The sequence below is a fragment of the Aulonocara stuartgranti genome (genome assembly GCF_965226115.1).
Source record: "Aulonocara stuartgranti genome assembly, chromosome: 3".
NCBI lineage: Eukaryota > Metazoa > Chordata > Actinopteri > Cichliformes > Cichlidae > Aulonocara > Aulonocara stuartgranti.
Genome location: NC_138941.1, coordinates 78,593,626 through 78,607,009, shown reverse-complemented (window position 1 = coordinate 78,607,009; position 13,384 = coordinate 78,593,626). Strand labels below are relative to the sequence as shown.

The following is a 13,384-nucleotide window of genomic DNA, read 5'->3' as shown; positions in this document are numbered from 1 at the left end:
GAAAACTGACTTTAACCCTAGAACACTATCGCTGGGTGATTTACACCCGAGAAAATACATTTACATGATTTCTCTCTCCTGCAGCTGTTTGCGTGTCGAGGAGCCTGTGCCATCACCAGGGAAGTCTCAAATGTCCCAGGAATGGTGGACCAAAGACCAGCTTTCCAAAAAAAAGGGATCGGGTAGTGGCGACCACATTTCAAATTTGGGGAAATCGACGGCGCATTTGGAGTACACTTTGGATTGGGACAGCTGTTGTCGCGTCGCTGTGACGTAATAGTTCTCAAAATGCATACTCCGAAGCGTGCGGTCACACAGCCTGTGTCCTCATGTAACGTCTGCTGGAATCACTGAGATGGTTTTTATCTATCAGTCACTGTGCTGCACCACACCCCACTCACCTCACAAGCTCCATCCTCACAGTACATGAGGTCAATGTGGGCAGTCGACCTGAGAAAGGCTGCTGCTCCTGACGGTGTCCCAGGCCGGGTGGATGGAATCTTCAGCCAGTGTCTGTCCCACTGAATTCCTCCACCATCATTAAACCCCGTATCTCCAGTTTCATCAACTCTTGACACCACCCTCCCCTGGAATAATGAAAACACCACGATGGCTGCCTCTGCCCACACTGGAAGACCCCCACAGCTCCCTCAGAACATGATGAAGGACCCTCCACACTGGGTCATTCACTGTTTGAACAGGCAGCTCCATCAGACCTGGACAGCCTGGTCTAAACACAGCTTTGACCCAACAGCAGTGAACACAAAGCACCAACATGAGTGTGTGTGTGCAGCTGCAACACAACAGCACAGTGTTTGATTACTGACATGTTTGTGGTTTCTAACCAGCACCACACCTTTACTCATTACAGTGCCAGTAAATTCTACTTTATTCTATTCTGGCGTAGTCTGCAGAAACTGAAGAGTGGAGACTCCACTTTACTACAGGGTGGTGTTTCTCCACTGAAGTCTGGGTGGATGAGATGCAGTCTAAGGCAATAATGGATTGCATTTATATAGCGCTTTTCAAGGCACTCAAAGCGCTTTACAATGCCACTATTCATTCACTCTCACATTCATACACTGGTGGAGGCAGCTACAGGTGTAGCCACAGCTGCCCTGGGGCAGACTGACAGAAGTGAGGCTGCCATATCGCACCATCGGCCCCTCTGGCCAACACCAGTAGGCAAGTAGGGTAAAGTGTCTTGCCCAAGGACACAACGACCGAGACTGTCCGAGCCGGGGCTTGAACCGGCGACCTTCCGGTTACAAGGCGAACTGCCAGCTCTTTGAGCCACGATCAGTTGCCACGGCAACTGTTCTCCATCAGTCTGTCTTTATATCTACTGTTAATATATAAATATTAAAAAAGGCAAATGATTAAATACTGTATATGAGACAGAGACACGGAGACGTTAATATGTAAAAACATTTAATGTGGTTCATACAGCACCAACATCAGTGACCTCAGGGGGATTATATGGATACATATGACACTGATGGAGGCAGCTGTCAATCACAGGCACTGACAGGACGTGTGGGTGTGGCCTCAGGGAGCTCTGAGGTCAGAGGGGTGTTTCATCATGTTTGTCTGAAGCTTCCTGACAGTCAGCAGCTTTGACCTTTGACCCCCATAAAGCTAACATGTGACACAGAGTCAGGACGCTCCGTGGAGATCCATCAGAACAGCAGAAACACGCTCGGGGTCATCATCTTTAGAAACTTCTAATGTTAGACAAACAGCTGCAGAACATCTGGCTGAGGTTAGTTAGCTGTTAGCTGTTAGCAGAGGAAGGCCAAAGCAAAGCTGCATCTTCATCTGAATACACACTAAATACTTTATCCTGTATATACACACACATCACCAGCTCCTCCTCCTCCACTATGACCCATCAAGCTGACTGAACTCCCACCAGAGGAACGTCTTCATGGTTCCTGTTCCTGAGGACACAGAGGACAGACAGAGCAGCTCAGTTCATGTGTCCACAGGACCATGTGTCCTATTTAAATGTGACAGAGGTGGAGCAGCTGAAGGTGAACGGGCACCTCCACCACAATAATCTTAATATTGTCTCATCCTGTAATCTCACATGGACATATTTGGACACAGTCCACCAGTGTTAGACAGGATGAACATACCTGTGTCCCAGGTCAGACTGTACTCTCCTGTGCTTGTGAGGCCGAGGATCTGGAAGCATCTCAGCCATGGTGCCCATCAGGGTGACTGCAGAGGAGAGGAGAGAGGGTCAGCTCTGATCACAGACAGTATAAAACATGAACACCACCTGATGGAGACAGCTGAGGATGTACTCAGACTCTGGTCCTATAGGAGTCTGTAGGGAAACAGCTTCCTGACCTTTGACCTCTGCACACTTTACTGCTGACTCACTGATTCTGGCTCAGATTAAAGACAATATTAAGAAAATTTATCTTATAACATGTTTCAAAGAGGAGGATATGCAGCATTTTATCTGCTTTCTCATTGGCTAATGACTTGTCAATCATCTCCAAAAGTTGATTCTGTTCATCTGGACGTTTTCAGTGGGAGAAACGTTTCGTCATCATCAGGTGACTCCTTCAGTCTCAGCTGACTGCAGGTTTCAACCTTATAAACAGGACATTTGCATAATGACTGAAACCAGCCCAGTGAAGGAACAATGGGCTGGGAGGTCACTTTATGATCAGTTTATGATCATGTGACACGTCCCAGCTTGTCAGTGTCTGACAATGGCGAGACCTCCCTCTCCCCAGCCATCTCCTCCCGCTTGTGCAGGGGAACACCAGCCGAGAGATATAATCTCTCCAGCGTGTCCTGGGTCTGTGAATGAAACACTTCCTGTTAGCAGGATGCTAACCCTGGTACTCTAATAAGAGACTCAACATGAGCCACAGTTATGTCTGAGTTTCATACACTCAGTGAGCCTGACTGTGGTTTGCAGGTACACTCCACACACAGAACAAAGTCAAATCTGACTTTCACTTATTACTTCAACAATAGATGAGTTAGCTCAAATGAAAATCTCTGCATTAACGGGACATATAAGTCATACAATAAGTGAAAATGCATTTTTCCCATCAGGTTTTACTATTACCGTTATTATCTGTTAGTATTTGATCAGGTATTGATATCAGTTTATGATGAAGATGAAGGAAACACTGAGCTGTCTGCTGTTGGACACAAACACAGATCCACACTTCAAACATTTAGGACGACCTCATCATTTATTGATTAGTCTTTAGAAATGAACAGTTTGGGTTCTCTGTGACCTGTGATGACTTCACTCACCTCTGACTCTAAGTATTGCTGAATCCTCTAGCAGTTTCTTTCCATGCTTGTTGTAGACGGTGCAGGTGTAGACTCCACTGTCAGTAAAGCGGGGCTTTTTCAGGGTCAGACTGAGGTCTCCAGTTCTCAGTGGATCTTCATTCATCTCTGTGCGACCTCTGTAAACCTCGTCCTGTTCGACAGGCTGATTGTTTCCACTCTCATACACGTGGACCTTCATGTTGGAGTCTGAGTGTTTCCACTCCACTGTGACGTCCTGAAGAAGGTCAGGTGGGATTTGAAAGCGCAGCTGCACAGACTCCTCCCTTTGTGTCACCTCCACTATCACCATCCATGGAGCTGAGAGCAGAACATGAACACAGACAGACATGAGTGAGGTTGATGGTCCATCCTGTCCTCTGCTGTGTAACCAGCTGTTCTCAGCGTTTCTCTGACTCTGAGCTGAACTGTTGTGTTGATGTGTGAGGCTGCACAAACAGCTGGACACACTCACAGGTTTACACATCTGTGATTCACACTGTGGACAAACAGCTGTTACACTCACCTCTGACAATGAGAGTCACTGATTTCTGTAGCAGCTTGAGTCCATCCTTGTTGTAGACGGTGCAGGTGTAGACTGCACTGTCCATGACGTTGGGATATTTCAGGGTCAGACTCAGGTCTCCAGTTCTCAGTGGATCTTTCTTCATCTCTGTGCGACCTCTGTAACCCTGGTCCTGTTTGTCTGGCTGATCTTTTCCACTCTCATACACGTGGACCATCCTGTGTTTGGGGTCAGTCCACTCCACTGTGACGTCGTGAGGAAGGTCAGCTGTGGTTTTAAAGGGAAGATCGACAGACTCTTTCTCCTGTGTCAGCCCCACGACCTCTGTGTGAGGAACTGAGAAAAAAAAAAGCAAAAAACAAAGAGACAGACATGAGTGAGGTTGATCCTCCATCGTCTCCTCTGCTGTGTAACCAGCAGCTCTTCATCCTGTTTTCAGTCACTGTGGACAAACAGCTGTTACACTCACCTGTGACTCTGACAGTCACTGATTTCTGTAGCAGCATGTCTCCATCCTTGTTGTAGACGGTGCAGGTGTAGACTCCACTGTCAGTGAGGTGGAGGTCTTTCAGGGTCAGACTGAGGTCTTTAGTGCTCAGTGGATCTTCATTCATCTCTGTGCGACCTCTGTAAACCTGGTCCTGTTTGTCTGGCTGATTGTTTCCACTCTCATACACATGGACCATCTTGTTGTTGGAGTCTGAGCGTGTCCACTGCACTGTGACGTCCCGAGGAAGGTCAGCTGTGGTCTTAAAGGGCAGCAGGACAGACTCCTCTCCTTCTGGCACCGGCATAATGTCTGACAGACTCTCTGAACACAGACAAACAGACAGACATGAAGATTTAAACAGCTTTGGATCCATTACACTCACAGAGCCCTTCTACAGCCTGCTAACATGGAAACTTTAAATAAAAACAGCAGCAGAAGGTTTCATACATGTGTAATTTGTTCTTTTCATTTAATAATAGAGTCCATATTATTATCAACAGCTACATCCACCCTGGAGAGAAACTAGTGAGGCAGACCATCAGGACCAAGCTGGGTTTCTGGGTCCAGAGGTTTGGAGAAACTTCTTTCTTTTCTTTCATCACAGCTGTCCTGTGCCAGATGTTCTGTTGACCCACTGAGAGACGCTTCATTTAAGAAACACCAGGAACACTGAAGCTCATGGCATTGATCAAGCAGGACTCATGATCTTCACCAGCAGCTCCCTCACAGGGAAATCTTCAGCACTCCTCCGTAAGCCCGCCCCAGGAGATGGATAAACCCAGCATTTCATCAACACTGTGATGGAGACCTTTGGTTTGTGTAATGTTATAAATACTCGGATACTCCCCAGAGGCTCCGGACTTTTACATAGATATTATATTCAGTCCTGTAGAAAGTTATATATTTAACCTCCTAGGACCTGGTTTCCACACATGTGGACATGACATTTTGGGTTGTCTAAACCAAAATATAAGGTTTTGCCTGATATCCACTTACGAGGACATTCTACTGCCACTGTTCTACCAAAATGTAAAACGAATGTCCTCATGTGTGGATCTCATTTTTCTTAGAAACAAACATCAGGTAAAAAAAACAAAACGTGTAATTCTTTGTTTTTACATTCATCAGGTCCCAATCTGCCCAAATAGCAAAGAGAAATGAAAAATGCATGCGCTGAAAGAGTTTGGGTCTTAGGAGGCTAAAATATATATGATCCTCTCTGGTTACTCTGGTATGAATGATTCTCAATTACTTTGATAAATAGCACACTATTGACAAAGAACAGTGAAAGAATTCCAGGTCAGAAGTTTGTAGTTCAACATACAAGTGACGACCTTTGACCTTCATCAGGTTTTATTTAATTGTGTTAGAGAAACTCAAACGTGCTCTTCATACATCAGGTGTTTAAAACGGAAGCTGTGCAGGTCTGAGATACAAACTGAGGTCCTGTTAATGCTGATATATAGTGACACAGTTACAGGGGTGATTAATCCTTCTGTTTTTTGTCTTTAACTTTATCAATCTTAGTAAAAATAAAAGTCAGTGCCAACAAAGTCATCAGTGGAAAAATTACATAATTCTAACTTAATCTGCCACATGGCCATAGTTAGTTTATATGTATAAATAACAGGCTTTTCTCATTTAATTACTACTTACTGATTACTGAGTTACTTAAGTGAAAGCTTTTTTTATTTGGTGTTACTGTCTTTACAGATGTGGCAAGAGACTGAAAACATGCTGTTGTTTGCACATCTTTAATATTCAGCTCTGCACAGGAGCTGCAGCCAGACACCAGGGGGCGATAGAGACGTTTTGGCTTCATTTTTGGGGAGCTGTCGCGTCGTCTATGTTTTCTACAGTCATTGGGCTATACACATGACCAACCTTCCACATGTTAAACTCACCTGTGACTCTGAGTAGCACTACTTTCTGTAGCAGCTTGTCTCCACCCTTGTTGTAGACGGTGCAGGTGTAGTCTTCACTGTCAGTGAGTTGGGGGTCTTTCAGGGTCAGACTCAGGTCTTTAGTTCTCAGTGGATCTTCATTCATCTCTGTGCGACCTCTGTAACCCGGGTCCTGTTTGTCTGGCTGATCTTTTCCACGCTCATACACGTGGACCATCGTGTGTTTGAATACAGTAAGTCTCCACACCACTGTGGCGTCCTGAGGAAGGTCAGCTGTGGGATTAAAGGGCAGCAGGACAGACTTGTCCCCCTGTCTCCACTCCACCTCCTGTACCAGCGGAGCTGAAAGGAGAGCGTGTAGAGACAGATGTGAGTGTAATCCTCCATCATGTGTAACCTGCAGCTCTTCACTCCTGTTGTTTTCATGCTGGATTTTGGCTGTGGACAAACAGCTGTTACACTCACCTTTGACTCTGAGTATCACTACTTTCTGTAGCAGTTTCTTTCCATCCTTGTTGTAGACGGTGCAGGTGTAGACTCCACGGTCAGTGAGGAGGGTGTCTTTCAGGGTCAGACTCAGGTCTCCAGTTCTCAGTGGATCTTCATTCATCTCTGTGCGACCTCTGTAACCCAGGTTCTGTTCATCTAGCTTATCTTTTCCACTCTCATACACGTGGACCATCTTGTTGTTGGAGTCTGAGCGTGTCCACTGCACTGTGACGTCCCGAGGAAGGTTAGCTGTGGTTTTAAAGGACAGCAGGACAGACTTCTGCTGTCCTTCCTCCACCTCCTCTGACTGAGGAACTGAGAGAAAAAAAGCAAAACATGCACAGACATCAGTATCCTTGTATTTAAATGTGAAACACTGTAATATATGTTGACCTCACGTATGTTATGATATATATTATTGTACATACTGTTGGTGGTGTTTGGTGAACTCACTGCCTGTTACCTGGCATTACAAAGGTACGTAGTGTCTATGTTCTCAGCTCAAAGTCAGGAAGTATAAGTGTGAGTCTGATAATAACGCTTTGTTGCACAGATGTCAATGAGTTGTAGTCTTACTCTCTGCAGCTTCTCTCCTCCTGCTACCCCCCCAAACCCCATCTCCACTGAGACTGTGTCAGCTCTCAAACAGAGAAAAACCAAACTAAAAACCAGCAACAAACAACTTAAACATAAAAACCATGTGTGAAACAAATAAATAAATAAATAAGGTTGGGGAAACCTGCAGTCATCATCACCTGATGATGATAAAATGCTCCTCCCACTGAAAACGTCCAGATGAACAGAATCCACATGTTGGGGATTTACTTACCTGGATGACTGAGATGCACCAAATGCACTATGTATGCATTTGGTGCATCCAGATGTTACAGACGTGTCGGAAACATCAGCAGCTGGTTTCACTGATCTGTGAGGAGCTGCTGGATTCATGTGTGGAGGTCAAAGGTCACAGACATCAGTCAGAGTGATCTCTCTGTTACTGAGTCTTACACAAACACACACACACATTATAAAAAATACACGCACCTTCTCTCTCCTTCTTCCTTTTAGATGCACAGCACACAAACAGACCAAAGGCAGCAGCCGGGATGATCAGAGTACCCAGCACAGCTGCGAGGACTTTGGGCCAGACTGGAGGAGGAGGAGGAGGTTCTGTAACACAAACACAGGAGACATGAACATCATCAACATGTTTGTATGAACTCACATCAATCTGACCTCTGTCCACTGACCTGTGACCTTCAGATGTACTACTCCAGGCTGTCTCTGAGCTTGTCCATCCTTGAGGGCGGTGCAGGTGTAGGTTCCACTGTCAGAGACTGTGGGCTTCCTCAGAGTGAGGCTGAGGTCTCCAGTCTGCAGAGCGTCGACTCTCATTGATGTTCGACCGTGGTAAAGATAATTCTGATCACTAAGATCGTCACTGCTCTTCAGACGCAGGTGAACCGTTGGGTTCTTGAACTCATCACGGTCCCACACTGCTGATGTGGAGCTCCTGGAAACATCAGCTGGTACCTGACAGGGCAGCAGGACAGACTCCTCCCCCTCATACACCTCCACACCTAGGGCATGCTGGGAGTCTGAGGACAGAAACATGAAACAGGTGAGATCCTTCTCTCTCTCACACACACACACACACACACACACACACAGTGATGTCCTCTATGATGTTTTGTGTCTGCTGATTTATGATCCAAACACAGATCGACATTAAAAGTTCAACTTTAAAGCTGATCCATGTGTCCAGCATCAGATCTGAGACCCTCTGCTGACAGGAACCATCAGCTCAGGTCTGTCACAGTGAACCTGTCCAGCTCATCAGTGTCTCCATCCAGCTCAGATCACCAACACAACACAAGCACACATGTGCAGCAAAGGAAGATTATGCACACACAACAGACACCGTGCTCCTCCCTCAAACAGTTATTAATCCACAGTCTAGTAACCTGCTCTGCCCTCAAAGCATCACAGAGGAAACAGCTGAGAGAAGCTTGCTGTGAGGGTCACTCATGACACACCCAGGTCAGGTGGATGAAGTCTGTCTGTCTGCAGTCAGCCATTAATTATCATGAATCGTGGGTTCTCAGTGATGAGGCTGAATCAGCTCTGCTGATCTAATCCTGTGTGACGTTTGTATTTATGTCTTTCTCCTCAGAGCCGAATGTAGCACGATGATGATGATGAAGAGGAATGACTTTACATTGATGCAAAGACGTGTGGATCGGCAGGAAGTAAACCCATCGTTGACATAGCAACAGTCCATGATGGGCGTCTTAACAATCACATGTAGAGCTGCAATCATCGAGTAATTTGAATAATTCCACTCATTTTTTGTTTTGATGCTTTGTTGAACACACAGCAGTGCTGCAGTGATATATGAGGCAAACACTGCCAGCACCTGCAGCACCGGAAGGTCGCCGGTTCGATCCCCGGGCTCTCTGTCCTGGTCGTTGTGTCCTTGGGCAAGACACTTTACCCTACTTGCCTACTGGTGTTGGCCAGAAGGGCCGATGGTGCGATATGGCAGCCTGGCTTCTGTCAGTCTGCCCCAGGGCAGCTGTGGCTACAACTGTAGCTGCCTCCACCAGTGTGTGAATGTGAGAGTGAATGAATAGTGGTATCGTAAAGCGCTTTATAAATCCAATCCATTATTATTATTATTCAGCCCACACAGCTCGCACTTGTCACACAAAAACACTGACAGCACACCTGCATACTGCAGCTATCTAGTATTTTAATAATCTATTGATTATTCCACTGATTAATGATCTATTTTGTTTTACTGTTTTCACTGCCTGTGGACACCTAAACAGGTTTTTATGTTCTTTTTGTGTTAAGCACACTGAGTTTGCTTGTAATGGAAACCCACCTCAGTGTTGTGGTCATGTGTTTTGACAATACTATACATATAGAGGTATTATTTTGTTATTAGGATTTTTTATTTTTGTTTTATTAGATAGAAAAGTGCTTTTGGCAGCACGGTGGTTAGCACTGTTGCCGCACAGCAAGAAGGTCCTGAGTTCAATTCCACCATCAGGCCGGGGTCTTTCTGTGTGGAGTTTGCATGTTCTCCCCGTGTTTGCGTGGGTTCCCTCCGGGTACTCCGGCTTCCTCCCACCGTCCAAAGACATGCAGCTTGTGGGGATAGGTTAATTGGTTAATCTAAATTGCCCATAAGTGTGTATGTGAGTGTGAATGGTTGTCTGTCCCTGTGCGTTAGCCCTGTGACAGACTAGCAACCCGTCCAGGGTGTACCCCGCCTCTCGCCCTATAACGGCTGGGATAGGCTCCAGCGCCCCCTATGACCCTGAAAAGGATAAGCGGAAGCGACTGGATGGATGGATGGACAGAAAAGATAACATCATATATGTATATGTATTATGATTTATTCAACACACACACACAGTTAGGTATTGTAAGTTGGATGTAGACGGGCACATCCAGGCACAATTAGACTGGAGAAGGAGAGACCCCTATTTTACCTTGGGGAGTGGTAAGGGGGCCTCTCGGGGGGAGGCCTTGGAAGGTATATCTTCATGTGACTGTAAAGTGAAAAACAAGCTTGTAACGCTCTCTCTCTCTGGGGGGAGGAGTCAAGGATGAGCTGAAGGTATAGACCTCAACTTGCGTCTGTGAGCGTGTGTGGGCATGCTGCTATGAATAACATCAGCTGGAAGTGACTCAGGCTGTGACAAAAGATAAAAATGTATTTTACTAACTGAATGATTTTATGCTCTTCAGCATCAGTACTACATATATGTAGTATTTACATGTAGTACTCATATAAGATAGGATAAGACTTTATTGATCCCACAGTGGGGAAATTTGTGCGTTACCTCAGCTCAGGGACTGAGTACAAAAAATACAAAATAAGTACAAACAATGAAAAATAAGTAATATAATACACTATATACAACGGTAGCATACACAGTATGTGATTATGGATATGGTTGTGGAAATATGCAAGATATAAATTTAACTATTCTGCCACTACTATTCCTAAGTAAGTATTAGATATCTATAAGTACAGACATGTACACACACACACACACACACACACACACACACACACACACACACACACACACACACACACACACACACACAGTGCGCCCCAGGGTTGCTGTGGCTACAATGTAGCTGCCATTAGTGATGTGACGTTCTGTATCGAGGCTTCGGAGCGTGTGTCGAGTAATGGAGGGGGCGTTTCTGCGATGCGCGTATCGAGGCTTGCTTCATTTATGGGAGGAGCTGAAAATGATGACGTCCGAAGCCTCGCTGCCCGGCTGTACCACGTGACTGGTTCATGAAGTGGTTCGAACTTTGCCGCGAGCTATGACAGCGATATAAACCCCTCAGACTTCATTCAAAATGTGGGTGTTTGATGGAGAGTTGCGGTTAGTGAGAGTTTGGAGACCGTTTGGAGGTTTAGGAGAGTGAGGAGAGAAGGTCAGGAGAGAATGGAGCCAGCTAAGAAGAGGAGGATGTCCTCCCCTGTGTGGGAACATTTTGATCTTATTCCTCCCAACAAGGTATGTAAATTTCTACAGAAGATGTATTTTCATAATACTGATGGTGCAATAAAACTTATGTTTGTCTGTACTTTTGTACAAGGTGAAGTGTTTGCTATGTGCCAGGGAGCTGGGATATAACAACAACACCTCATCCATGCTTAGGCACTACAGAGCTTTGCATGAGAATAAGGGGGACACCGATTGTGGAGCAAGACCAGGTGAGCCATCAAATGCAATGATAATATAGGATGCAGTAATGTTACTAAATGATATAACAATATTATACAACTGTAATAAGTTACGTATGTGATATTTATACTTGTGCTTTGTCTTTATTGTCTTTCCTCAGGAGAACAATCTCAAATAGATGAAGACCTGGTTACCATGGTGATTGAGGACTCCCAGCCATTTAGCATTGTGGAGGACAAAGGATTCAAAAGATTTGTGAAATCATTAAATCCTAGCTATGTTCTCCCCACTAAAAAGGACGTAAAAGCAGTGAAAATTTAGTTTTTACAGAATAAAATGTGAACAGGCAGGACTGAGGCTCAAAGCCTCAGTGTGTAGCTGTCCATACCTCAACGTTACAAAAGCACAACTACTGTCCACACCCCAACCACACCTCACCTCACAGTAAATGATCATTTCCATTTTAGGCATTTCCAAATAATCATTTTCCATACTGCCAGTATAAATATACACAGTATACTGCATCACTACAATATAGATGTTTTACACACTCCTTTTGTTGTTGACATTTACAGGCTGTGTGCAAAATGCCACACTCTTCAAATTCATGCCAGCTATTATTTTTACGTCCAGTAGGTGTCCTGCTAGAGCAAATGAAGCTTCATGAAGCTTCGCGTTGGGGTGAACCAATTGGATGAAAAGCTTCAGTGCTTCATGGGGCTTCATCTGCCCTTCACTAGCTGCCATCACCAGTGTGTGAATGTGTGCGTGAATGGGTGGATGACTGGATATGTAAAGCGCTATATAAATACAGGCCATTTACACACACGCGCGCGCTGCTCAGTATAACAGTGAACACTGGATCCAGAGTGCAGCCAGAGTCAGTGGGTGGAGCAGGAGGCTCACAGAGCGCCGCAGGCCCATGCTCGAGTCCACACAGGGCGTGTCCTGCCTGTTAGCCTTCACACTCACGGTTTCCTGCTGTCTGTACAATACACACGTTTAAATACACACACGATCGGTGTGTGTGTGACAAAACCAGCGGGAGGACGAGTTTCACAACTTCAACGACCTCCATGACAGATGATAGAATAATGAACGTAGCAGAGGACGGTTTTACTGACCCGCTACACACTCCGTACGAAGCCACACACCTCTGTGTGTGTGTGTGTGTGTGTGTGTGTGTGTGGTGTGTGTGTTTCTTACCGAGTAACAGGAGCACGATCATCATCAGCAGCTTCATCCTCGTTAACAGTCCCGTTACAGCTGATCCTCACTGAACCACCGACAGCTGAATTCACCACACAACTCCCCGTTACTCTGCAGAAGATGGCGCACAAAGAAAACTGACTTTCGATTCCACCGGAAGTCTCCTCGCTGTGACCCTTCACAGTAAAAGCACTTTATCGCGTCGAATGCTGTTAATCTTGTGTGTGCTTGTGTTCTCGTTGCCTTGTGATACGTCAACAGTGACAGACCAAGTTCATGCTGTGTCCACATTCAGGGGTAGCATGCTTCGAAGGATCCGACTTACCTGGTCCACGGAGGAAGGGTCATTCTAAGGCCAGGTAGGCCGGAAGTGAGCGGCTGTGAAATTGGACAGCCTTCTAGCCTTCGTTTATTTTTGTTGTTGTTTTTTTGTATTAGCAAACAATATAACAATACACCACTTATTTGACAGTTCCACAAATTAACATGTACAAGTATAAGTGAATAAGAACAAAGCAGTAGTCAAAAACAAACAAAAAACATACAAAGAACAGTATAGATGAGGAATAAGCTCGAAGCAACATACATGTACAGTAAGGTGACATAATACATAAAGATACATATATACAATCTTGTTACATCAATCGAAAAGCTGCATCAAAAACTCAAGTAAGGCATGAGCTTTATTTAAGTTGCACCTTTCTAATGAAGCCTTCCACAGCAGGACTTCATTTTTAAAGCC

The 13,384-nt window shown here is 45.3% G+C and overlaps 1 protein-coding gene and 1 long non-coding RNA gene across 2 annotated transcripts; one reads left to right on the top strand and one right to left on the bottom strand.

Moving 5' to 3' along the window:
- Positions 1-1,414: 1,414 nt before the first annotated feature.
- Positions 1,415-12,791, bottom strand: LOC309703503 (neural cell adhesion molecule 1-like). The gene is made up of 10 exons (XM_082528388.1): positions 12,640-12,791; positions 7,963-8,310; positions 7,757-7,882; positions 6,689-7,027; positions 6,224-6,565; positions 4,299-4,640; positions 3,830-4,165; positions 3,286-3,624; positions 2,139-2,223; positions 1,415-1,940 (listed from the first exon to the last, which is right to left on the bottom strand). Exons 1-10 carry the CDS (start codon positions 12,674-12,676, stop codon positions 1,892-1,894), a joined length of 2,343 nt encoding a protein of 780 aa, XP_082384514.1. The 5' UTR covers positions 12,677-12,791; the 3' UTR covers positions 1,415-1,891.
- On the top strand, positions 10,881-12,128 carry LOC309703749. Its single transcript, XR_014276014.1, has 3 exons — positions 10,881-11,262; positions 11,345-11,462; positions 11,594-12,128. It is a non-coding gene; the product is annotated as an uncharacterized lncRNA (long non-coding RNA).
- Positions 12,792-13,384: the final 593 nt, after the last annotated feature.